General features: G+C 36.6%; 1 protein-coding gene across 1 annotated transcript in view; it reads right to left on the reverse strand.

The window, feature by feature from the left end:
* Positions 1-1,684: 1,684 nt before the first annotated feature.
* Positions 1,685-24,061, reverse strand: part of FBXO3 (F-box protein 3) — a 32,978-nt gene continuing 10,601 nt past the window's right edge. Inside the window, exons 4-11 of the mRNA XM_058688592.1 lie at positions 17,716-17,830; positions 15,737-15,941; positions 14,566-14,611; positions 11,760-11,844; positions 10,796-10,918; positions 9,144-9,259; positions 8,094-8,284; positions 1,685-2,882 (exon numbers count right to left, since the gene is read on the reverse strand). Coding sequence (XP_058544575.1) covers positions 2,709-2,882; positions 8,094-8,284; positions 9,144-9,259; positions 10,796-10,918; positions 11,760-11,844; positions 14,566-14,611; positions 15,737-15,941; positions 17,716-17,830 — 1,055 coding nt within the window. The 3' untranslated portion in view covers positions 1,685-2,708. The remainder of the gene's footprint in view (positions 2,883-8,093; positions 8,285-9,143; positions 9,260-10,795; positions 10,919-11,759; positions 11,845-14,565; positions 14,612-15,736; positions 15,942-17,715; positions 17,831-24,061) is intronic.

Here is a 24,061-nt window from a genome sequence, read left to right on the forward strand (position 1 = left end):
GGGCGAGAACACTGCATCTGCTTGGTTTTACCTTGGGGATGTGTGTTTGCAGGTAATTTGCAAATCTATATTCTCCATTCCTGACCACTCTCCCTCAGTTTTCATATTCATACCTGACTGCTGAAACTAGTGTGTCCTACAGGCTTCTTGAATTCAAAATGTGTCCAAATTTCATCTCCAGTGTCCAACTGCATTTCCTGCAAACTTTGTTTTTCATAAATGAAGCCAGAAACCTGGGAATCAACTTTGATTTCTTCCACTCTTTCACATCTAATCACCAACTCCTACATAATCATGTAGATATCGGTTTTGTCTTTTCAGTCCACTCCCACCGCTAATGTTCTAATTTAAGCCGGTAGCATGTCTTACTTGGAGTATTACAAGTCCTTCACACTAGGTCTCCATGCTGCCCATGTTAATTTCTGCATCACTGTCCTTACGTGTACCCCCCCCCCCACACACACACTTTTCTACCTGTTCTCCACAGGACTGTTGGAAACCTCGTTGGCTTACCTCTCCAGCCTTATGTTTGACTTTACTTTCCATTTAATTGGTCCCTTTTCTCATCATCCTTCCTGGGTTATAATAGGACTGCAGCTGCCATCTTGCAACCACGAGGTGACCTTTATGATTAAAGCCTTGTGCAAAGGATGGCAGAACAGAAACCTGGAAGGAATCTGCAAATGATGACACCACTGGGCCACTGTATCAGTCCTCAACTAGTCACCCTTGACTTTTCACAAAAGAAAAATAACCCCTAAACCATTTGCTGCTGTTCATTTAGGTATCTGTCTCATCCTAATTGATACATCAAGCTTTAGACAAATGAGTGAAAGATAGTGGTCTCAAGGGACCTCCACCTTCACTATACCTGGGCTTCGCTCTACAAAAGCTTAGGCTGGCCAACCATTAGATCCCTTTTATGTGTGAATACACATTCTTGCCAATGAAATACAACACTTGAGCATGTTGTCAACCAATCAATCATACCTTGGTATGAATGAGAGGTCATTCATTCAACACGCTAAGAGAAAGTGAATTTAAATGAGAGGATAAATAAGCCTGAAGTATTCTGAGAAGCAAGAATTGAATGGGGTTGCAGGGGAGATGTGGGGCATCCTGAGTATTCTGTGAATAGAGGGGAGAGGTCAGCCAGAAAAGACAAAGAAGCAAAAATGGCAAGGGATGCTGGGACCAGCTTTAACTTTCCACGTTAACTAGTTTTAAATTATTGCTTTACTAGGAAACTTTCTCTTTTTAAAGCTCAGTAGGTTGGCTTTTTTTTTTTTTTTTTTTTTTTTTTTTTAAGGGAGAGATAGGCATAATAGAAGGATTTGGTAGACTGATGATAAAATTAAAAAATAAGCAGGAAAAACTACTTACTCCATTTCAGAACATTTTGACACGAGACAATATGAAAGGGTCTTCATAGTCCCTGGGGGCAGCTGCTTAACCCGGCATATACTTCCCTCTTCCTACAGTTTTCCCTACAAAAGAACTATTCTTGCAGAAAACAGAAAGTAGAGCATATGACAGGGTATAGTCAAAGCCAGGAAATGACTTTGAATGGGCCTCTGGCAACAGGACAATGGATTTCAATTTCATTTCCCATCTTAAGATGGAAAGGTGCAAAGGCTGATTAATATTAGTTTATGGAAAATAGGCAATTACACAAAATACGGGATCAGAACCAAAATTTGTTTTTAAAATGTGAGTTTTTGCCACTTGGAGGATGTCATTCCAAACTCTTAATTGTATAATTACAAAAAAATTCATGTTTATACTTAACATAAAATTCATGTCACTTATCACAAAGTTAGACAGTCAAGTGTATAAAGGAGAAACAAAACAGAAGCAGTATTTACAGATTTAGACTACATGAGACATCGTGAAGATTCGTCTGTTAATAAACAACACAACACATAGTTTTACACACATTTCGAAAACGATGCATCTGTGAACACTATGAAAAAAGGTCATTGCACTAAAGACTTTAAATTAAATTCAAGGTTGTCATGTTGAAGGTTTTAAATTAAATTCAAGGTTGGTAGAGTTTAAGACTGAATGCAAGGCCAAGGTCATAGTGATAAAGACTTTAAGTTCGAGGTTGTAGTGATGAAAACTTTAAATTCAAGGACAGATTGTCTAAGAAAGGACAAACAACTAGCATTCAAACTATTAGGTCAATTAGTTCCCCGGGAGTACAAAATATATAGGAATCACTAAATGGATTAGCCTAATTACAAATTCTGTTCATTTCTAAATAATTCACAACTGCAAGAAGTCTTTTCACAGAATCATTCAGTCACATAGTTTCTCTCTATCCCTGTGTAGGTATTTCTGCTACATTTAAAAATCCTCATTCAAAACAGTTCCCTCTCATTTCCCTATCTGTAGAAGTATAAAATCTTTTAAAGCAAAGCAATGTCGGTTCTTTAGCTAGAGAACTATTCACCCATGGACTTCTAGAAGAGGGGGAAAAAAAGAAGAAAAAAAAAAGATTCCCATTTCCTCCTCTACCTCAGAAACACAAAGCAAACCAAAACAATCCAATTCCTAATGCAGTGTCGCAGAGAACCCAGGGCCTGGAACAACATTTCATGCTAGTTTTCCTGCTATGTGCTGAGAACAATTTAGTTATTTACATTATTGAGAAATCTACTTAACAAACTGGATTCATGCCAGTGCTTCCCGCCTGCAGAGCCTTGCTAGAAAAGGCGAGAGCAGCGGCGCCTGCGAATGGGAACATCAAAGACTCTCCTTCGTCTCTCTTCCTCGTCATCTTCATCAGATTCGTCCATATCTGCCGAATCGTCATCGTCTTCCTCCTCCTCCTCTTCTTCTTCCTCTTCCATCTCTTCATATTCGTCAGGACCCATTTCCTTGAAAGAGAAGACAATCTTTTGATAAGAACTTCCATCAGTTTTTTATACTTATTTTATGTAAGTTCTCACTTATCTATAAACAACTGGACACGCCATATATGAATTTCTATAGACTTGAACAATGTATTTTCATAATGCATATGCTGATGCAAGAATATATATGTTATCTATATATCTATATATCTATATATCTATATATCTATATCTATCTATATATATATATACAAACACACACGTTTTAGAATGCTCAATGTGGTTTTAATGGTAGATATATTTCATTAATACAGTATTTATTTTTTACCTGGTAGTTGATAATTTGTACAAGGTAGCCAACAGACCACTCCTAACAACCCAAGATAAAATTTTACTGAATTTATTTCAGTGGATTAAGTAACAATTCTTTATTAATCTATATGCTTGTAGAAAAGAGGATGCAAAAATATTAATAAGGTATGACCTCTACTGGTAACTTTTATGTACTGTCACGAGGTTTACTAGATTTCTATGGAGCTCCTACTATAAAGACACATCGATTCAATCCAACCACCATGGGTAGCCTCTACTTTGAAATTAACTCATTGAAGGCTCTCTGAATAGGGCAATAGTGAGGTTGAACACGCAATATCCGATCATCTCATGGAAACTTCGTGTCTCTAATCAGGTCTTGATTTACTCTGCTGTCAGTTTTTCTCTTTCATACATTTGAAGACTCAATGAGAGGAGTTGCTATATGGGACAGAGTTCTGAACAGCAGGGAGTACCTAGGTGGTGATGTAGGAAGTACTGGGAAACGTGAGATGTGATGTCAGCAAAAGCCCTTCCCCCGAGGCCTTTATGGCATTTCATATCCAGCACTCACTACCCCTCTGATCTCATCTCTGACCACTCTCCCCCAGTCACTGCACTCCAGCTACATCGGCCTTCTTGCAATTCTTCAAACATACCAAGCATTAGTATTATGTTTATGTAACATGAGTGCTTCAGGGCCTTTGCACTTGCTGTTCTTTTGTGTGGAACACCATTCTCCCTCTACTTCTTTCAAGTCTCAAATCAAATGTCACCGAGGCATTCCCCAACATATCTTTATATGAGAACAACCCAACAGACACTCCTTATATCCTTTACTCTGATTTTTCTCCAGAGCACTTTTTACTACTTGGTATAACTAGATAGTGTTTATTTGCTACCCTTGTCTCTTCCAGCTAGAATGTAAATTCCAAGGCAGAGGTTTTTTTTGTTTTGTTTTGTTTTTAATTTCCTCAACTTTCTTTTTTTTTTTTATTGAGGTATAATTGACATACAACATTACATTAGTTCCAGGTGTACAACATAATGAGTTGATATTTGTATATATTACAAAATGATCACCACAGTAAGTCTAGTTAACATCCGTCACCATACATAGTTACAGAATGTTTTCTTGTGATGAGAACTTTTAAGATTTATTCTCTTAGCAACTTTCAAATAGGCAATACAGTATTAACTATGGTCACCGTGCTGTACATTACATCCCCGAAGGCAGATTTTGGCTGTGTTGTTCACCGCATTTCCCCCAGCACCTAGCAGGTACTCAATAATATTTGTTGAGCAAGCAAATTAATTAATGTGGGAGAAAGAAATTGTTCTTTAGGAGCTGTCAAAGGATTGTCACTTAGGATTTATTATAACACTAATAACAACAACATTAACAGCAATCAGAGAAAATATACATAAATATGACATGATATTCCATTATTTTTATTTTTTTTTATTTTCTCAATCTAGGGAATGAAGACTTTAAAATTCAGTAGAAGGTTCCAAAGGGGCGACGGGGAAGGCTTAGGAAATTCTAAAACATTAAATTCAGGTAGCATGATCATCAGTCATCTTAATGAAGAAGAGAACAGAAAAAACTGTTAAAGAAATCAACGCGGCTAAAGAGGGAGATTGCTGATGGTCTCTGATAAAAGTGTACACACAGAAGCAGCAGACGGAAAGAGGCGCACAGGGGTAAGATGGAAATAAATAAGCAGCGGGAACCTCTCAAGTGTCCAAAAGCAAACAACAAACCCACCTAGAGCAAGAAAAGGCTTAAGATCAACCAAAAGTATATTTTATAGTGACATTCAAAGTATAAAGCAAAAGCCAAGTATTAAGTACAATAATTATCATACGGTCAGGGCACAAAAAAGGAGAACAATTCCATTCATTTCCATATCAAGAAAACAAGTATTTCCACAGGGAAGGTACAATACAAGTACAACACAATACAAATACAATCCCCACTGCCTCTTTCATGTTGATTAGAAGTAAGTCCAGAATTCTCATTTCTTTTATTGATTTCTCATCCTTGAGAGAGAGAAACATTTTCCACAAGGCATGTCAAAATTTTATATGCTTATTTGTGGTTGGGAGGAAATTAAAACTCTAAATAAGTAAGAACATGGTTAAGAGGGTTGAACATGTAATGAGTTTATTATTATAATTTAAAATTAGAAATTTAAAAATTGTAAACTTTAAAAAAAGAGTATGTAAATATTATAAAACTTCTCAGTTTTCATTTCTAACATGATAAATATTGATATAACCCATATAAACAAGAGTTCTTTGAAGTCCTCAATAATTTTTAAAAGTTTAAGGGAGCCATGAGACCGAAAAGTTTGAGAACTACTGTCCTAAATTAAAGACTACTTTATACCCCACCCTAACAAACATTAAAAACAAGTCTCAACAGGAGCAAGCTGACCCCACAGTAACTTAACTGCCTGCCCAAACAAACCTCAACATTCTTTTACACTTTACGTCTGGAATATTAGCAACTTTAGGACAAGAAATATTATCAGAGACAGAGAGAGAGATTTCATAATAATAAAAGAAAGCACTTCATTAAAAAAACATAAGAATCCCAAGCATATTTGCATATAATTATAGAGCTTCAAAATACGTGAAGCATATCTGATAGAATTAAAAAGAGAAATGGACGAAACTAATTGTGGTTGGAGATTTCAACAATCATCTTTCAGAGAACAAGGACAAAAAAAAATCAGTTAATATATAGAATATTTGAAAAACAGTCAACCAATCTAAACTATCATTTATAGCATAATATTCCCACGAACAGCAGAATATACATTCTTTTCAAATACACAGGGATTAGTTACCAAAATAGACCATAATGCTGGGACATAAAACATTTAAAAGGGTTGAAACTACACACAGTGAGTTCTCTAACCATAACAAAATTAGAAATTATTAAACAAGAGTTAACTGGAAAACCTCCAAATGTTTGAAAATTAACACATTTTTAGAAAAGTTACAGACCAAAATTAAATTACAAGGGAAATTTGAGAATATTTCGAATTAAATGTTATTGAAAACAAAATATCGAAATTTATGAAACACAGCCAAAACAGTGCTTTAGCGAAAAGAAAGGCCTAAAGTCAATAATCTAAACTTCTACCTTAAGAAGCTGGTAAAAAAACAAACGAACCCCAAAGTGGTAGGAGGAGATAAATAAATATAATTGCAGAAATCAATGAAATAGAAAATGAGCAAACAATAGAGAAAACCAGTGAAACCCAAAGTTGTTCTTTCAAATGACCAGTAAAAGGGATAACCCCTTAGGTGAACTGATCAACAAAAGATATAAATTACCAATATTAAGAGCAAAAAAGGGCATAGGACTACAGTTCTTGCGGCCATTAAAAGGATATCAAGGGAATATTGTAAATAATTTTATGCCAGTAAGTTCAACATTTAGACAAAACGGACAAATTCCTTGAAAGACACAAATTACCAAGAGTGAAACAAGAAGCAATAGAAAATACATTATAGAAATTAAATTCCTATTTCAAACTTTCCCACCAAGAGAACTCTAGTGCCAGATGGCTTCACTAATGAGCTGTATCAAACATTCATAGGTGATACCAATCTCATACAGAAACTGGACTGGTCAAAAACAGGAGAATGTTATAGGAAGTAACAAATTCCTGGTGCTGGAAATATACAGTAGAAAGCATTCTTCCACTGGGAGGGAAGCTAAACTTCACTTCCAAACCCAGACTGTAGATCCTTTTCACCAGACATGCAAGCGTAATGGCCTACAGTCTCAACATTATCCTTCTCTTTCCAAACGGGGAATGTGTCAGCTCTAGGCCTGATTAATATCATGTCCATCTTCCCACACTTATCTTGGACTCGCCCATCAGGGTCATCCCAGGAGCCGGAGGGCCCTCTCTGAACATTCAGCACCTATGACTCAGTTACATTCTGGGTATACAAGTCATATTATATTTTATTTTATTCCTATTATATAGCTGGAGCCTCATAATTCTCTTTAATCCATAATCTTTTATAACCCATAAGATTGGGGTACTGCCACGATCATAAGGTAATCCTAAAGATGAGATTTCAAAATTATACCTAGTTGATTTAGGAAACGATCCCAAAGAGAGACGACTACAAAGAGGGTTTAATGGGTAGACTTGTACTTTTAGTCGTCTCTCTATAGGATATTTGTATTACTTTACAAAATTGAGATTTTTAGCAAAAACACTGCAAGAAATTGTTTTCCTAATCTTAATGAAATAAAATAAAGCCTGTTCTAACTGGTCTAGTGTGGTGCTTCTCATTAGGCCACAGAATTGTTTTTGGAAACAGTGGAAAAGAGACTGAACCTTTAAAACCAGTAACTATTTTACATGATACTATGATGGTGGATACGTGTCATTATACATTTGTCCAAACCCACAGAATATCTAACACCAAGAGTGAACCCGAATGTAGACTATGGATTTTGGGTGATTTTGATATGCTAATGTAGGTTCATCAACTGTTAACAAAAATACCACTCTGGTGGGAGCTACTGATAATGGGGAAGTCTGTGCATGCATGGGGGCAGGGGGTATTTGGGAAATTTCTGTACCTTCTGCTCAATTTTCTATGAATCTAAAACTGCTCAAAAAAAGTGACGTCTATGAAAAACAAAAAACAAAACAAACAAACAGCTAACAGTAGAGTTACTCTGATTGAAGTGTATGCAGTCTAGCTTACTTATTATCCACCACCCCTACATATTCACATGGCCCCCCCATGATATTTCCTCAGAATCTCTAGGGTTCTCTGGGAACACCATTTGTAAACCATTTGTCTGGCTAATCAACAAAATCCCTCTGTGGAGTTAATTCTACAAAGTCACATAAATCAGTCCCAGAGGAAAATTTAACTCACCAATCGGGCTATAGACACCCTGAATGTTGGACAAGCCATATGGAATCGGGGAATAGCAACATTAAAGATCTTGTCTTTAAAGTAAAGAAAATGGAAGGTATAATATCCTTCCATATATCCTGATGTTGTAGAAAATGTGGTACAACTTGTGTATTCATATACCCGACCTGGGCTGATGATTGGAAATTCACCTGCAGAGAAGACAGTAATAAGAAACCAAGGTATGTTTCCGATTCTGTGTCTCCCTCTCTCTCTGCCCCTCCCCCGTTCATGCTCTGTCTCTCTCTGTCCCAAAAATAAATAAAAAACGTTGAAAAAAAAAAAAAAAAAAAAAAAAGAAACCAAGGTATAAAATTCAGTTCTTCATCACAGCAAATAAGATAATGCCCTCTGTGGGATTATGCAAACTATGTTAAAGTAAATGCACGATTAGGAAAAAAAAAACAACTAAAAGGAAACATAGCAAAATGTTAACAGTGATGGTATTAGGGTTCAGAAACTTATGATAATCATAATCTTTTAAAAAGCTGAATGTCAATGACAATCAGAGCTAAAGATGATTGAAATCCACAAACAAAAATCTGAGTTACTGATTTTAACATTTCCCCCAAATTTCAAAGAGATGACCAATATGAAATTTATTTTCTCCTTCTGCTCTATGCCCAGTAACCACAGACTATGATAACAAATAATTATCCCACCGGAAAAAAAAATAAATAAAGAACTTAAGAAGCAAATAAAGAACTCGGGTGATCTACAGAACAGAAAATCAATCCCTGAATAATTGTTTGCTATAATTTTAGAAAAGTTCATGTTTAAGGTACTAATCTAATAGAATAATGATCTTTACACATTATATTTATGAAGCAAATATTGGAGTCAAAGAAAGCCCAAAATCTATGATATCTTTCACATTGTAAACACAGCTATTAAAAGATCAGTCTTATCCACTGACTACATCATGCATTTTCCAAGCTGTATGCAACATAGATGCTCTCCAAAATGTCTTAGAGGCAACTGATATGTAAACCCAAATCTTGAGTTACATACCAACTACTCCAGGTCCTTGAACTTCTTCTACATCACCTTTAGCATTCGTTATTCTCCAATAGCGACTGTCCAACTGACAAGCCTTCTCAGGAAGTGCATCCTTTGACATTTCAATCCTGGAGAAGGGAATGGGGTGGTAGAGACACAAATCTGGCCTGATTTTGTTTCTTTTGTTTAAGAGCTATAATATTTGGACTAAGACTATGAAAAAGTTCCCAAAGGAAATTAAGAAACCCAACCCAACGTCTGTGTTAACCATCTATTTCTATAAGCTCTCAAAGATAATGGCTTGATTAGCTTGACTCTCCCACAGAAATGCTTTCACTCAATTTGCTCACTTGACTTTCCGTAAGAATCAACAATAGAAAGGGCAACATAAAAATTTATAAACACACTGGGTGATAATAATCTTTTGCTGTTCAAGTAAAGATGAATGTATGAAATGCTTACTAGAATTTAGTGCAATGAAAACTTTCTGTTTCTTTTTCACAGGACATTTCCCTTTTGCTTCTAGAAAGCTCAAAGCAAAATGTCACTAGTCAGTTACTAGGATTATACCTTGACTGTTTCCCAATACTATTATTTCCCCCTTTTCTCTAGGAATCTGCTGTCCCTTATTTTGAGTACCCTATAAGCAAGTGTCGGTATTATTATTTTAAGCATGTTTCAAGCCTAGGCAGGATTTGAATTAAACAATTAAAATAACAAACATCAGGGCGCCTGGGTGGCTCAGTCAGTTAAGCATCCAACTTTTGATTTCAGCTCAGGTCATGATCCCATAGTCCTTGAGATTGAGCCCCACATTGGACTCTATGCTGACAGTGCGGAGCCTGCTTGGGATGCTCTCTCCTCTCTCTCTGCCCCTCTCTTCCTCACACGTGCAGGCTCTCTCTCAAAGATAAATAAACTTAAAAAAAAATCCAAAACACAAACATCTGCACCTATGTAACTGGATATATCAAAGGCTGCATATAATACCAAAATCCTATGATGCTCCCTGGTTAGTATATGGCAGCAAAAATATTTCCAGTGTGTATATATGCACGTATATGTACTTTTAAAATATATATAACACATCATAAAAAATAAATATAAAAATAAATCTATAAACAAAGTATCCTTAATCCCTTAAAGCAATGAGCTATCTTTATGTCACAGCACAGAGTACTTCTAATTAAAGCGAATTTAATATTTGTTTTTTATTTAACCAAATCCAGTGCTTAACACCGTGTCTGATACTAGGCAGCACCTAATAAATATTTGATTTTTAACTGAATATAGGCAAGCTAACTGAAATTTAAAATGCACGGTTTCATCCTGGGCAATTTGATAGCTTCTGGAATGCATTACAACTCTCCCAGAGAGCTTTCATGATGATTACAACTTAGTGTCCACCTCAAGGAACCTGGCACAATTCTTTAAACACAGTACATCTGCAAGAAATAACTTAAGTAACTTGGAGGTTACTGTAAACTCAAGTCCCTTACGGACACTAGCTTATAAAAAATTTTGTTATCCACGTTCCTCCACACCTCAGCAAGAAGCTGTCTTTCAAAATGCGTTTCATGTATCGTGTCAAAGGGGAGAGAACAACACAACCACAGGATATAGCCCACCATTAACTGAAAGGCGACCCCACTTACAGTTCTCACCTGATTCGGTATGTGAAGAAGTAGTGGGGTGGATGTACAGAGCTAAGTTCTGGCAGAAACGACGTGGAAACTGACACTGTAATGTCCCCAGTTGTTGCTACACACTCTGGATCGTGAACATATCTAGATAATTTTAAAACATTAAACATTTTTTAATCAACTAACTTCAAGTCTCTAAGATGAAAGATCTCAAGATCTTTCTTGTGTGAAATGGCTTTTACTTCATTTTAGGATCAAAAATTTAAACCATATTTGGGAACGTAAAGGTATAGTCCCTTTAAGCTGAGAAGAAAACTAGAAATTATGAACTAGAAAACCTTGAAGACTTTAGATCTGTAAGGACAGCAGCCAAGGCTCAATGAGCAGTGGTTCCAGTAATGATTCACTGATTAAACTGGAAACTGAAAAGAGCTTATCTCAGTTTTCAGAGCCAGGAAACTTTTGGGACACCTGAAAGTCCTATCAACAGTGGCTCTGACAATAAAATGTGTTAGCAAGTTATTCTAGAGACCTCTAATTTCTAACTAATTTGTCATTTCTGCCAACCAGGCTACTGTGAACCAATATTACCTCTACACTATCTGTCACACCTGGAGGGTTCATTTAGAGACAATAAATAGTATTTGCCAGGAGTTAGTAGTTACTGACTTCCTATTCAAAATAAATCCATTAACTGGCAAACAGCTTCCCCCACCCCAAAGGAAACTATGTATAAAAAGAAACTATACTATAAAGCCCTAACTTCTAAATCAAAATCAGTTTTTTCTCTAGATCCTTCAAGAGAAGAAAAATATTGCCTCTCCAAGTGTCTGAATGTGGCTTTAAAGTGAGAATAAAGTAGTGGCGTTTAAGAAAACGAGAGGTTCTATTATCAACCTTCTTCCAAACTTCATCTCAAGATCTGTAACTAACGTTTTCTTCTCATTTACAAATATTTTTATTCGAAAAGTCTTGAGTGAAATACCTGAAAATCTGGTCTCTGATGATAGGGAAGCCACCCGATACAACATTGTTGACATAAGAAGTAAACCAGTCAGTAAAAGTAGCACCTATAAACCAGGAAGGGGTGGGGAGGAAGAAAAGGACAAATAAGTTTTGCAAAATCTGTACAGGAAACAAGTAAACAATGATAATTTCTCTCTGCTTAAGATATGAGGTCAAAACTAGAAACACAGATACACTTGTACTTACCATTCATAGATCAATTTCCATTCTCAATTCTCATCTCATTCTCAACTACCCTGCTAGGGAATCTTCCATCTACCTTCAAACTATTTTTATGCTTATAATTCAATAATAAATTTTTAAACTTTATTTTGTGCTGGTACAAGAATAAAAAGCCTTCTTCTGTCTATCATTTCTAGAACATATGGAACAAAAGAGATATAGCTATGTTTAGAAGAAACTACAGGAAAAATATCAGCACCTATCCTCAGATGATCAGGGTATACCCTTGGCCCAGGTACGTCCTGACTCATGCACGTCCCTAGACCCTAGGGACTAGGGACTGCATTACAGTCCTCCATATTCAACGACCTCCATTTTCTTGTCCAGACCGGACTACACATCCGTGATCTACTGAGCGGATCAATGACAAGTATTTACATGAATTATGTTTGCCCCTTCTAGGTAATATAACATAACTTTCTAAGACCCCCATTATCTATTATTAATACAACTCAGTGCCTGGCAATATTAGTCCCTTAATCAATGTTTTTCTGTTATTTCTCTGTAATCTTGTTTCTAGTAACCCAGTTCTTACATTCTGCCATGCTGAACACTGGAGCTAAATTTATAGCATTTACTTACTATTCTACTATTCCGAGAATAATAGAACATACAATTTAAGCTTGGGTCTTGTGTCTAGCTTTAAAATTTTAAGGGCATCAACCGAGAGAAGGGAAACCACAATAGTAGGCTCTTTTCTCAGTGTCTACTAATGAATGACCTATTCTGACCCTTTATTTATTGAATGTTACTGTATTCAAATGATCACCTACCATCTATCCACTCTGAACAAGATATTAAGGAGCCACATGAATAATGTCATTAAAATTCAAAGAAGTTACAATTTTGTTTTTAGAACTAGTAATTTCCCTGTAAAGTTTAAAACATCATTTTGTATAATTCATGGAATAAAGTGTTACGGTGAGAAAACCTCAAATTGTTCATGGTTTACCTAAAAAAGAAATTGGTGTTGTACTTTAATATATCTTAATTTATTACAATACACACCCAAGTGTATTCTTTAAAATAAGGACAAAATTTCCTAGGTAGTCTTCATTACTCAACTCATCTGAACAGCTTCTCGTTTTCTTAAATATCAGTTAATAATTTACCAAACACCAGGAGATTCCATCTTGTGTTTTACCAAAAATTCCAAGAAAGTCAAACTTAGTTGAATCAAGATGTAATTTATATATTCCAAGGTAGTTTACTTTTTAAAGTAAGCCTATATCTTGGCATCTCTTTGATAGCACTGGGGTTTTATCAAGGCAGCTTAAAGGAAGCCACTTTCTTATCTCTCCTCCCAGCACTAACTTCTCACCCCATCTGTCCTCCCTCATCTCAAATCTTTTGCTTTGCTGCTCTCTTATTCCGGGAGACATCCCAGCTACTAGAATACTATTCATCAGACCTTAGTACTCTGCTGTAGCGGTGGGGCCTTCCACACCATGTCAGACCAGCACCAAACTAAGAATAAGAAACTCACAGAGCTCAGCCGGTAGCTTACCTTAGAGTTCAGGAAGCCTTTAGTTTATAAATTAGTAGCACCACTGTCCTAGAGCCATGGTGATCACCTCTGAAGGTATGTGCTATGCAAAGATGCCAAAGAGGGCAGTGAGAAGGGGCATACTCCCCAGAGGGCACTTAACTTGGAAACAACCGACTACAGGAATCAGGGGGAACTAAAAGCTAGAGGCTAAGTTAAATAGTTTTTTTGTAACTTACCACGTAGGGGTGACAGTTTCTTGATATTGTGAAGCATATACCACAAATCCGTAATGTGTCACAGTGTGGAACAAATGGAGACTAATACTCTGTCTGAGGTTCCAATTAGGAGATATAATTAAATGCAGACACCTTAGCCTCCAAGGCCCCTTTACTATTAATATATGGGGATGTGTAATATGTGCCTTTAAAAAGCAGAGTGGATAGTCAGGAAGCATCTCTTAAGGGAGGAAAATCTAAGCAAAACAAGATTGGATGAATAGCAAAGAGGTGAGCCGCAACTGCATACAAACTGTATTGTTCTCAAAATCCTGTGAGAAATACCTTTGAAGGCCAAGAAAAACTAGTTGCGGCAAGGAGTTCATCGAGCAGAGTTTACATTGGTTTCTGAAGACTGCTGTTGGGAGATCTCTAGTGTGATTCACCAGTATTTTACTGTAATTGGCCCCACAGACTTTATAGGTATAAAGTTGTTTTATCTATCGATACCTCTAATTATGTATTAATATGATTGATGGAAAGTGCATGCGTGTATACATACACACATACTCATAGTAATTCTATTCATTTCACTGTACTACAGCAGAGTCCCAGGAGTACAAGATTATACAGGGCATGGCTTTTTCCCAAATAGAAAAGAAATTCAAAGTACAAGGGCTACTCGAATGAGAGCCTAGATGCAGTACTTTCTAAACCAGCAAGCTGTAAGAAGGACAAGTGTAAACTGTCAGCTGATCAAGTAATTGGAAAAGTTTTTACCAACTTCATTTTTTTGACAAGGAAGGAGAAAGGAAAAGGAAGACTGTTTTTTGTCCTACCTATGATAAACATGTCAATAGCAGCTGGATTCCGAGCCATTTGGTCCTAGGCAAGAAAAAGAATATTATAATCAAGAAAAATATATTTTACTTAATTTCTCATTGTTTGTCACCTGCATCTTTCCCTGGAGACAAGGCAAAATTGATAAAAATAACAAGTGCTCTAACCAACACTCGGACATTCCTTACACTTTTCAGTCCTGCTCTTATTAGGATTTCTATATTTAGGCCCTTTCTAGAAAGTCCTTAAAAGAGTGCCAGGCACTTCTCAATAACAGTGAAACCACTTATGTACTGCTATTACTGTTACAGTGAACTAAAAAAATTATCCTTTAAGTTAAGAAGTTAAGGTAAGAAGATATACAGCCTATTAAGACGGGGCTCTGGATTCAGAGTCAAGAGACCTGAACAATTCTAGACTGGTCACTTCTCTCAGTAAATGGAGAGACCAAGCCATCATCCTACAACCTTACAGAGGTAGCAAGTCAAAAACGAGATAAAAGACATGAAAATGCTTAGGAAGAAATAAAAGCTATGAAAGCTCTTTAAATATTTTAAATGTTATATGGAGTCACGTCTCTGAGATACCTATGATTTTCTACTTTAAATTCTTCTTTTAAGTTAAAAGTTCACATCTTGGCAAAAATGAAGCCAGAAGATCTACAACTACAAAATTACAAAGAACTGAAGAAGTAAGAATGAAACCAAATACCACACTGTCTGTGTTTACACTAAAATCATAACAAAAGCCTCCCAAAAAAAGTCATTATTTTTCAACAACTCAGCTATCTAATGAAGTGTTTAAAAAGTTTCTATTGCACTCAGAACTTGAATCCATTGATGTTCAAAAGCTAAATTTTTTAAGTTGGAAATGTATATTACAATTACTTCAACAAAATCTCATTCGTTTTCCTCAAATTTGAATTACCTTAACACATATCACAGCCCTCCCTCTGTGTGCACAGTGGTTTGCATTGTTTATCCAATGTCTTCTGGCATTTCATTATGTCAGAATATTACAGCCAGATATTAGCCCTCTAATTAGATGGGTCTATAATTAAGTTGTATAATGCTCTATACCATTCTACAGTCCTGAAAATTCCTAAGGCACACATTTATACACTTATCAGAACACATCTTACAGCCATATTTAAAAACACTCTCTACTTACTGGACATTGGTAGAAAACTTCATTTTTGTTTCGGCCCTCGGCAGCTTCCACTGCTATGTACTGACTCAAACCAGTATGTATGCAAAAAGTTAAAGGGAGACAGTATTTCAGTCCCTGTCTCTGCTGGAAGCCTCCAGCAGCCGTATCGACGTCTAACAAATCCTCAGAACGATAGTGATTGGACAGCGCCATACTTCCCAACAACCTAAGAACAGAGACTCAAAAATGTAATCAATTGCAGTGCCAAACAAACAGCTGTGCTTCATCCTTTTGATGGACGATGTTTACATCAACAGCTTTATTAGAACTGATGAATATGTCCATTCTAAAGCGGGAACACCAAAAACACCGCAATTTCTTTACATTCAAACACTTGAGTGGAAAGATTCTGATCTAAATTAAAAGCTTAAGTGTCTAAAACGTCTTAAAGACCTTTTTAAAAGAAAAATCATTTTATTGCTTTCAAGACTATCTTGCCATAATATACTGATTTGCTAGTGTTTTGCTATATATGCGTGTATGACTATTTTAATGTTTGAAGGTGTAAATTCTGATAGTTTTATCTTACTACAACCTTTAGCTTACCCTAACCTACCAGACAATATCAATGTAAACCAACCTAAGCCTTGACCAAATTTTCATAAACTTTGGATGCATGGGGTCTAAACTGATCTCACTGCATATACATGAGAACATAGGTATTGGTCCTTGATGGAACCTTGATGGAAGGAATCCTTGATGATAGGATTCCTATCCTAAGTTTCACTATTTGTACTGAGGATAGATATAAATCCCTGTGTAGAAATTATGACCTGTTTGTCGTGTCAATTCTGGGAAACTCTTTTATTAAAGCTCTCTCCTATTTGCTCTTAAATTATGACAATTTTTAAATTTTTGTCAAGTTTCGGTTCAGTAGGGAAAAAAGACTAGGAAAAAACCAGCCAGTAATTTACACTTAATTTAGTCCTAATTGCCCAATATTTGATTTCTGAATACTACCTTGTAATCTCAGTATGATCACCCTGTACTCACTCAACCCTGATCAAAATGGTAACAGCGTCTCATGATTCTTCATACACAAAGACACATCACCTTCCACTAAGAACAATGTAAAGTTCTCCCTAAACTCTTAGGAGCATTTCATTAAATGCAACGTCTCTCAAATAGCTTAATTTTCACAAAAGAACAAAAAGATTAGACCCAAAGTATATACTTTTTAATACTGTGAATGAATTCGACAGCTACTACTACATGGCCTGCTTTTGCCAAAGGTTCCATAATGAATACTTCCTCTTAAAAATAGGCCGTTTAATTATAGGCTATGCCTGAAATAGGACAAAACTATACTTTCTTTGGTGTATGTAGCTCTGAACCAATTATTGCGTTTTATATATATGGTACTCAGAATTTATATCAAGCTCTTCAAAACAATTTACCTGGGACAAAGACTTTAAGGGTTCTGAACAGTTTTAGTTAAAATATACTCACACACACACACATCCACCCTATGTACTACAGTACCCACCCCAACCCCAATCAGACTTTGTTTTAGAAGCATAAAGATGCATTGATAGAAATATTGCTTGCATGAGACATATTTACTTTAGTAAAATCAAATTCAAGCTATAGGGTTTTTTTTTTTAAGATTTTTTTTAAGGTTTATTTATTTTTGAGAGAGAGAGCATGTGTCTGTGAGCGAGACACAGAATCTGAAGCAAGCTCTGGGCTCTGAGCTGTCAGCACAGACCTGGACTTGGGGCTCGAACCCACGAATTGTGAGATCATGACCTGAACTGAAGTCGGATGCTTAACCGACCGAGCCACCCAGACACCCTGAGATTTTGTCTTTTGGATTCTTACAAAGAAGAGGGAATTCCTGTACACCTTTAATCTGTTAAGAGTAAGTACAAATTGTTTTTATTTTCATTCTGGGAAATCATTTGTGTCATTAAAAATAATCCAAATGGAAAACATCTTACCCAGGAACCACTAACTTCTGACCATTGTGGATACGATATGAACATCGATAATCATCAGGAAGCTTGCAACCAATCTGAGCTTCCACTGCATCCAGGTCTTCCTCTCGAGCGCCCTCTGCAAATACACAAAAAAGCAAATTATGAAGAAACAATAATCCTTATATCTAAGGGCAAATACAACCTTCCGCTAGCCAGTGGGACAATCGTAGAGCAAGTGAATTCTGTCCAAATTGTACTGCTGAAATATAGGGAAATTAGATGGAAAATTCAGAGCAACAATATAACACTTTGGATTGACTCTGACATTTGAAGCACTGAGAAAGAAACTCCTCAGTTTCCTCTCAACAGGGAAAACACTGGTGCTCAGTAAAATATGGAAAGGTAGGCAGCAGGGGGATCCACAGTAATTTTTTTGCATTATGCTGCAAACTTTAGGATATATCTCACTTTTCTTAATCTAACACACTCACACTTCTCTACTAAAAAAAGCCTCTCCAGTTCTCCAAACTGATGCTGTTCAAGAGTCTTAACATAGTCTCTCAATGAGAAATACAGGGCATAGGTGGGTATAAGTTCATGCTGTGGGGAAGCCATTAACTTAAACCCAATATTGCATGTTTGTAAGCTTGCCATATATTCCAGCTTCAAAAAGCCGGAAGTGATTACAAATACCAAGAGAAGGGATTCACTTCCAGCAATGGCTCACCAGGTTGTTGGAGCAAACTTCTTGCTGAGAACCAGGAAAATGCAACCGAAAATTGGTTTCAAGGCTTTTGCAGAACCTCAAAGACAGTGAGGACAGGGGGAGAGGAGATCAGAAGAACAGGGAAACTGAGAGCTCAGCAGGGCCGTTGGAGCAACCTTGTCTTAGAGGCAAGTGCCAAGTCTAAAAGCAAACATGTGGCTGAGAAGCTGAGCAAGGCTTTTGGCAGCAACACTGAGAGAATTTTCCAAAATTGATGAAAACACCAAACCACAGATTCAAAAAGCACTTTAGCCAGTGGAGAACAGTTATAAAGAAAATCATATCTAGACTCATTATTGGGAAACTGCTGAAAATCAGAGACAAAGAGAAATCTTAAAAAGCAGCCAAAGGGGGAAAGTCAGGCAGTCCCCTTCAAAGGTATAACAATCAGACTGACCGCTACATTCTCAACAGAAACAATAGAAGCCAGAAGAATGGTATCTTCAAAGTGCTGAAAAAAATAACTGTTGACTAAAATTCTATACCCACTGAATATATATATTTCAAATGTGTAGGTGAGAGAAATACATTTTTAGATGAAAAACAATCTGAAAAATTCAGGAGTAGGGGTCTCTCCTTTAAAAAATTACTAAAAATGGGGTGCCTGAATGGCTCAGTCCGTTGGGCATCTGACTTTGGCTCAGGTCACGATCTTACAATTGGTCAGTTCATGAGTTTGAGCCCTGGAGCTGATAGCTCAGCATAGAGCTGTGCCTCCCTCTCTCTCTGCCCCTCCCCCATTCATGCTCCGTGGCTCTCTCTCTCAAAAATAAAAAAATATTAAAATAAATAAACAGAAATTTTTAAAAATTAAAACAAAACACTTAAAGGAATTCTTCCGGTAGAAGAAAAATGATCCCAAATGAAAGCATGAAGATGCAGGAAGAAATGAAGAGCAATGAGAAAAGGTAGATATGGAGGTAAGTCTAAAATGAAATTGAACTGAATATATAAAATAATAATAATAATCTTTCCAGGGATAGAAAATATGTTCAAAATTAAAATCACAAAAACTGTAACACAAGAGGCAGGAGGGAGATAACTGGAGTTAAAGTAGTCTAAGGTTCTTGTATTGTCCAGGAAGAGGTAAAAATACTAATTTACAATAGATTTTAATTAAATCAGAGGTGCATACTTTAATCTCTAGGGTAATTGCTAAAAAAGTTATATAAGAAAAGGAGGTACAGAATAAAACACAATTAAGAAGAATAGAAAAAAAGGAACATCTGTTCAGGAGCACAAATAAAAAACAATTAGGAACATGGCATATATATAAATCCAAATACAGTAATAATTACATTAAATATAAATAAACTAAATAACCTAATAAATAAAAGAATGACAGAAACAAAACAAAACACAATCATATACAAGAGAAACATCTTAAGAGATGTAGATACAGAAAAGAAAGTTAAAATAACTCTACCAAAATCACACAAAATAGACTTTCAGGCACACAGCATTATCAGAAGTAAAGAAGGCTTTTTGTAATGGCAAAAAGGTTAAATTGACTACACAAATATTATAATGCTAATTTTGTGTAACTAATAACACAGCTTCAAAATGTTTTGTTTTTTTTTTTTTAACGTTTATTTATTTTTGAGACAGAGAGAGACAGAGCATGAATGGGGGAGGGTCAGAGAGAGAGGGAGACACAGAATCTGAAACAGGCTCCAGGCTCTGAGCCGTCAGCACAGAGCCCGACGCGGGGCTCGAACCCACAGGCCGCGAGATCATGAACTGAGCCGAAGTCGGCCGCTTAACCGACTGAGCCACCCAGGCGCCCCTCAAAATGTATTTTTTAAAATAACAGAACTAAAATTGAAAAAAGATACATCCACAACCACAGTTATTAGTTTTCTATTGCTGTGCTATTAGCAGCTGAAACCGCATTCATTTACTGTCCCACAATTTCTGTAGGTAAGAAGTCTGGGCATGACTGAATTGGATCCTCCGCACAGGTCCCACTGGCTGAAATCACTGTGTCAACTCCGGCTGCTATGCATCTTAGGTTATGCATCTTATGCTTGAAGTCCTCTTCCAACTTCACTGGTTATGGTTAGAATTCATTTCCTTGCAGTTGCAGGACTGTGGCCCTCAGCTCCCAGAAGCCACCTGCCATTCCCTATTACATGGCCCTCATCACAACATGCTGGTTTACTTATTCAAAGCCAATACGAAATACCCATGCTTCAAATCTCTCTGCCTTCTGGAAGGGCCCGGTTCCTTTCAAGGGCTCACCTGATTAGGTAAGGCCTGCTCCGGATAATTTTAATTTTGATTAACAATTAACTCAAATTCAACTAATTTGGGACCTTAATTAAATCTGCAAAGCCCATTCACCTTTGTCACATATTACCTAAAAACAGGACTGAAATCAATTATCTCCAGCACCACTCACACTCAAAGGGAGGCTATTATCATACCAGGCATGTACAGCAGGGGTGAATCTTTGGAGCTCTCTCAGAATTCTGCCTACCACACTGAGAAATTTTAACATACCCCTCTCAGTAACTAATAGAACAAGTAGACAAAAAGAAAAAAGAAAATAAAATCAGTAAGAGTGCAAAAGATTTAAACAAAATTAACAATTTTTGCCTAATTATATATACAGTACTGAATCCAACAATCGCAAAATATACATTCTTTTCAAGAGTACATGGAACATTTACCAAGACAGAGTATATGCTGGACCAGAGAACAAAGCACAACAAATTTCAAATGACTGAAATCATAGTATATTCTCTGATCCAGTGGAATTAAAATATAAATTATATTAAGAAGATTACTTTAAAAAAAAACTCAAACATCTGGAAACCAAGCAATACATTTCTATATAATCTGTGGCTCAAAGAAGAAATCAAAAGAAATCAGAAAATATTTTGAATCTCACGTAAATTAAAATACAACATATTAAAACTTATGAGATGAAGCTAAAGCCATGCTTAAAGGGAAATCTGTAGCAAATGCATCTGAAGAAAACAAGAAAGCCTAAAAATTTATGATCTAATCACCTCAGGTAAAGGAAAAAGCCACAGTAAACTCAGAAAGAAATCAGAGAAATTAATGAAATAATAGAAAATGAATATAGAGAGGATTGACAAAGGCTAAAGTCAGTTCTTTGAAAAAACTATTAAGGTTAACTCTGATCAAGAATAACAGGGGCGCCTGGGTGGCGCAGTCGGTTAAGCGTCCGACTTCAGCCAGGTCACGATCTCACGGTCCGTGAGTTCGAGCCCTGCGTCAGGCTCTGGGCTGATGGCTCGGAGCCTGGAGCCTGTTTCCGATTCTGAGTCTCCCTCTCTCTCTGCCCCTCCCCCGTTCATGCTCTGTCTCTCTCTGTCCCAAAAATAAATAAAAAACGTTGAAAAAAAAAAAAAGAATAACAGAAAAAGCACAAATAATATCAGAAAACGGAAAGGTGAAATCACTACAGATACAACAGCAAGCATCATACAGGTAAAAGGATATTATAAAAACCTTTACAGCAGTAAATTAGAACATGTAAATGAAGTGGACAATTTCCTAGAAATATACACAAAACTGACATAAGAATAAGTAGAAAATCTGAATAGTACTCTATCTAATAAAGAAATTGCATCTGTAACTTAAAACCTTCCCACAGTGAAAACTCCAGGACTGAATGGCTTCGCTGGTACATTCCACTAACAATTTAAGCAAGACAGACTACCAAGCTTATATAAACTTTTCCAGAGAACAGAAAAAGAAGCAACACTTTCCAACTTGGCTGGCCTTTTATAAGGCCAGCATCATCTTGATACCAAAACCTGACAAGAACATTGCAAGAAGGAAAAATTACAGGCCACAGTCTCTCTTGAACATGGATGTAAAAACCCCAATCAAATACTAGCAAATCAAATCCAACATATGAAAAGGATATTACAGCCAAAGTATGTTTATTCCAGAAATACAAAGTTGGTTTAATATTCAGAAAATCAATGAATATAATTCAGCATATTAACAGAATGAAATAGGAAAATCATGTGATAATCAGAAGGCTGGAAAGTCATTTGACAAAAACTCAAGTATCCACACAAAGACAGGGGGGCCTGGGTTGGTTAAGCAGCTGCCTTTGGCTCAGGTCATGATCTCACAGTTCGTGGGTTTGAGCCCCACATGGGGCTCTGTGCTGAGAGCTCAGAGCCTGCAGCCAGCTTGGTATTCTGTGTGTGTCTCTCTCTCTGCCTCTCCCCCGCTCATCCTCTGTCTGTCTGTCTGTCTGTCTCTCTCTCAAAAATGAATAAACATTAAAAAAAATTTTTAAGCAGGAAGACAAAAATAGGGGCGCCCAGGTGGCTCATTTGGTTAAGCATCTGACCCTTCATTTTGGTTCAAGTCATGATCTCAAGATTTGTGAGTTCAAGCCCCATGTCAGGATCTACACTGACAGTGTGGAGTCTGCTTGGGATTCTCTGTCTCCCTCTTTCTTTCTCTCAAAAATAAATAAACATTAAAAATGTTTATTTATTTTTGAGAGGGAGAGAGAGACAGAGTGAGAGTGGGGGAAGGACAGACAGAGAGGAAGACACAGAATCCCAAGCAGGCTCCAGGCTCTGAGCTGTCAGCACAGAGCCCATTGTGGGGCTTGAACTCACAAACCGTGAGATCATGACCTGAGCTGAAGTCAGACACTTAACCAACTGAGCCACCCAGGCACCCCTCAAAAACAAATAAACTTTAAAATGAAACACAAAGACAAAAGTAAAAAAAAAAAAAAAATCTCTCCACAAACTAGGATCAGAAGAGACTTTCTTCAATGTGATAAAGAATAGCCACAAAAAACCTACAGCAAACATCATCTTTAAAGGAGAAATGTTGAAAGCTTTCCCTCTGTGATCAGAAAGATAAGGATGCTCACTCTCAGCATTTCTATCCAACATCACACCGAAGGCCTTAGCCAGTGCAGTAAAACAGGAAAAAGAAATGAATGACGTGAAGACTGGAAAGCTAGAAGTAAAAGTGTCATTATTCAATATCCTTAGGGAAATGTAAATTAAAATCACCACTACATACCCACTAGAAAGGCAAAAAAAAAAAAAAAAAAGAATGACAATGTTAAAGTGCTGGTAGGACTGTAAAGTTTTAGAACCACTTTGGAAAATTAATAGTATCTTCTAAAGTTTAACATAAGCATACTCCACAAGCCATGAAACTCAATCCTCGATATTTACTTGATAGAAATATGCTCATATGTACACCAAAAATTATCTGTAACATTATTTATAATAGCAACATACTAGAAATAACCCAATATCCATCGACAGTAGAATGAATCTATAAATTAGAGCCTACCCATGTAATGGCAGACTATAGTGCAACAAAAATGAACAAGCTACTGTTACACACAATACAGTTGAATCACACAGACAAAATAGAAATAACTCACATAAAATATAGACTTAATCATGCAATTTATATAAAGTTCAAAAAGAGAAAACTATTCAGTGGTGCTAGCAATCAGGATAGCAATTACCTCTGAGAAAGATGGGGTGGGGGCGGGGCTCTAGGTACAGAAAATCATTCTACTTCTTGACCTGGAAGGTGTTACAATGGTCATGTTTATGTTGTGATAATTTATCA

Source organism: Neofelis nebulosa, chromosome 10 (genome assembly GCF_028018385.1).
Source record: "Neofelis nebulosa isolate mNeoNeb1 chromosome 10, mNeoNeb1.pri, whole genome shotgun sequence".
Lineage (NCBI taxonomy): Eukaryota > Metazoa > Chordata > Mammalia > Carnivora > Felidae > Neofelis > Neofelis nebulosa.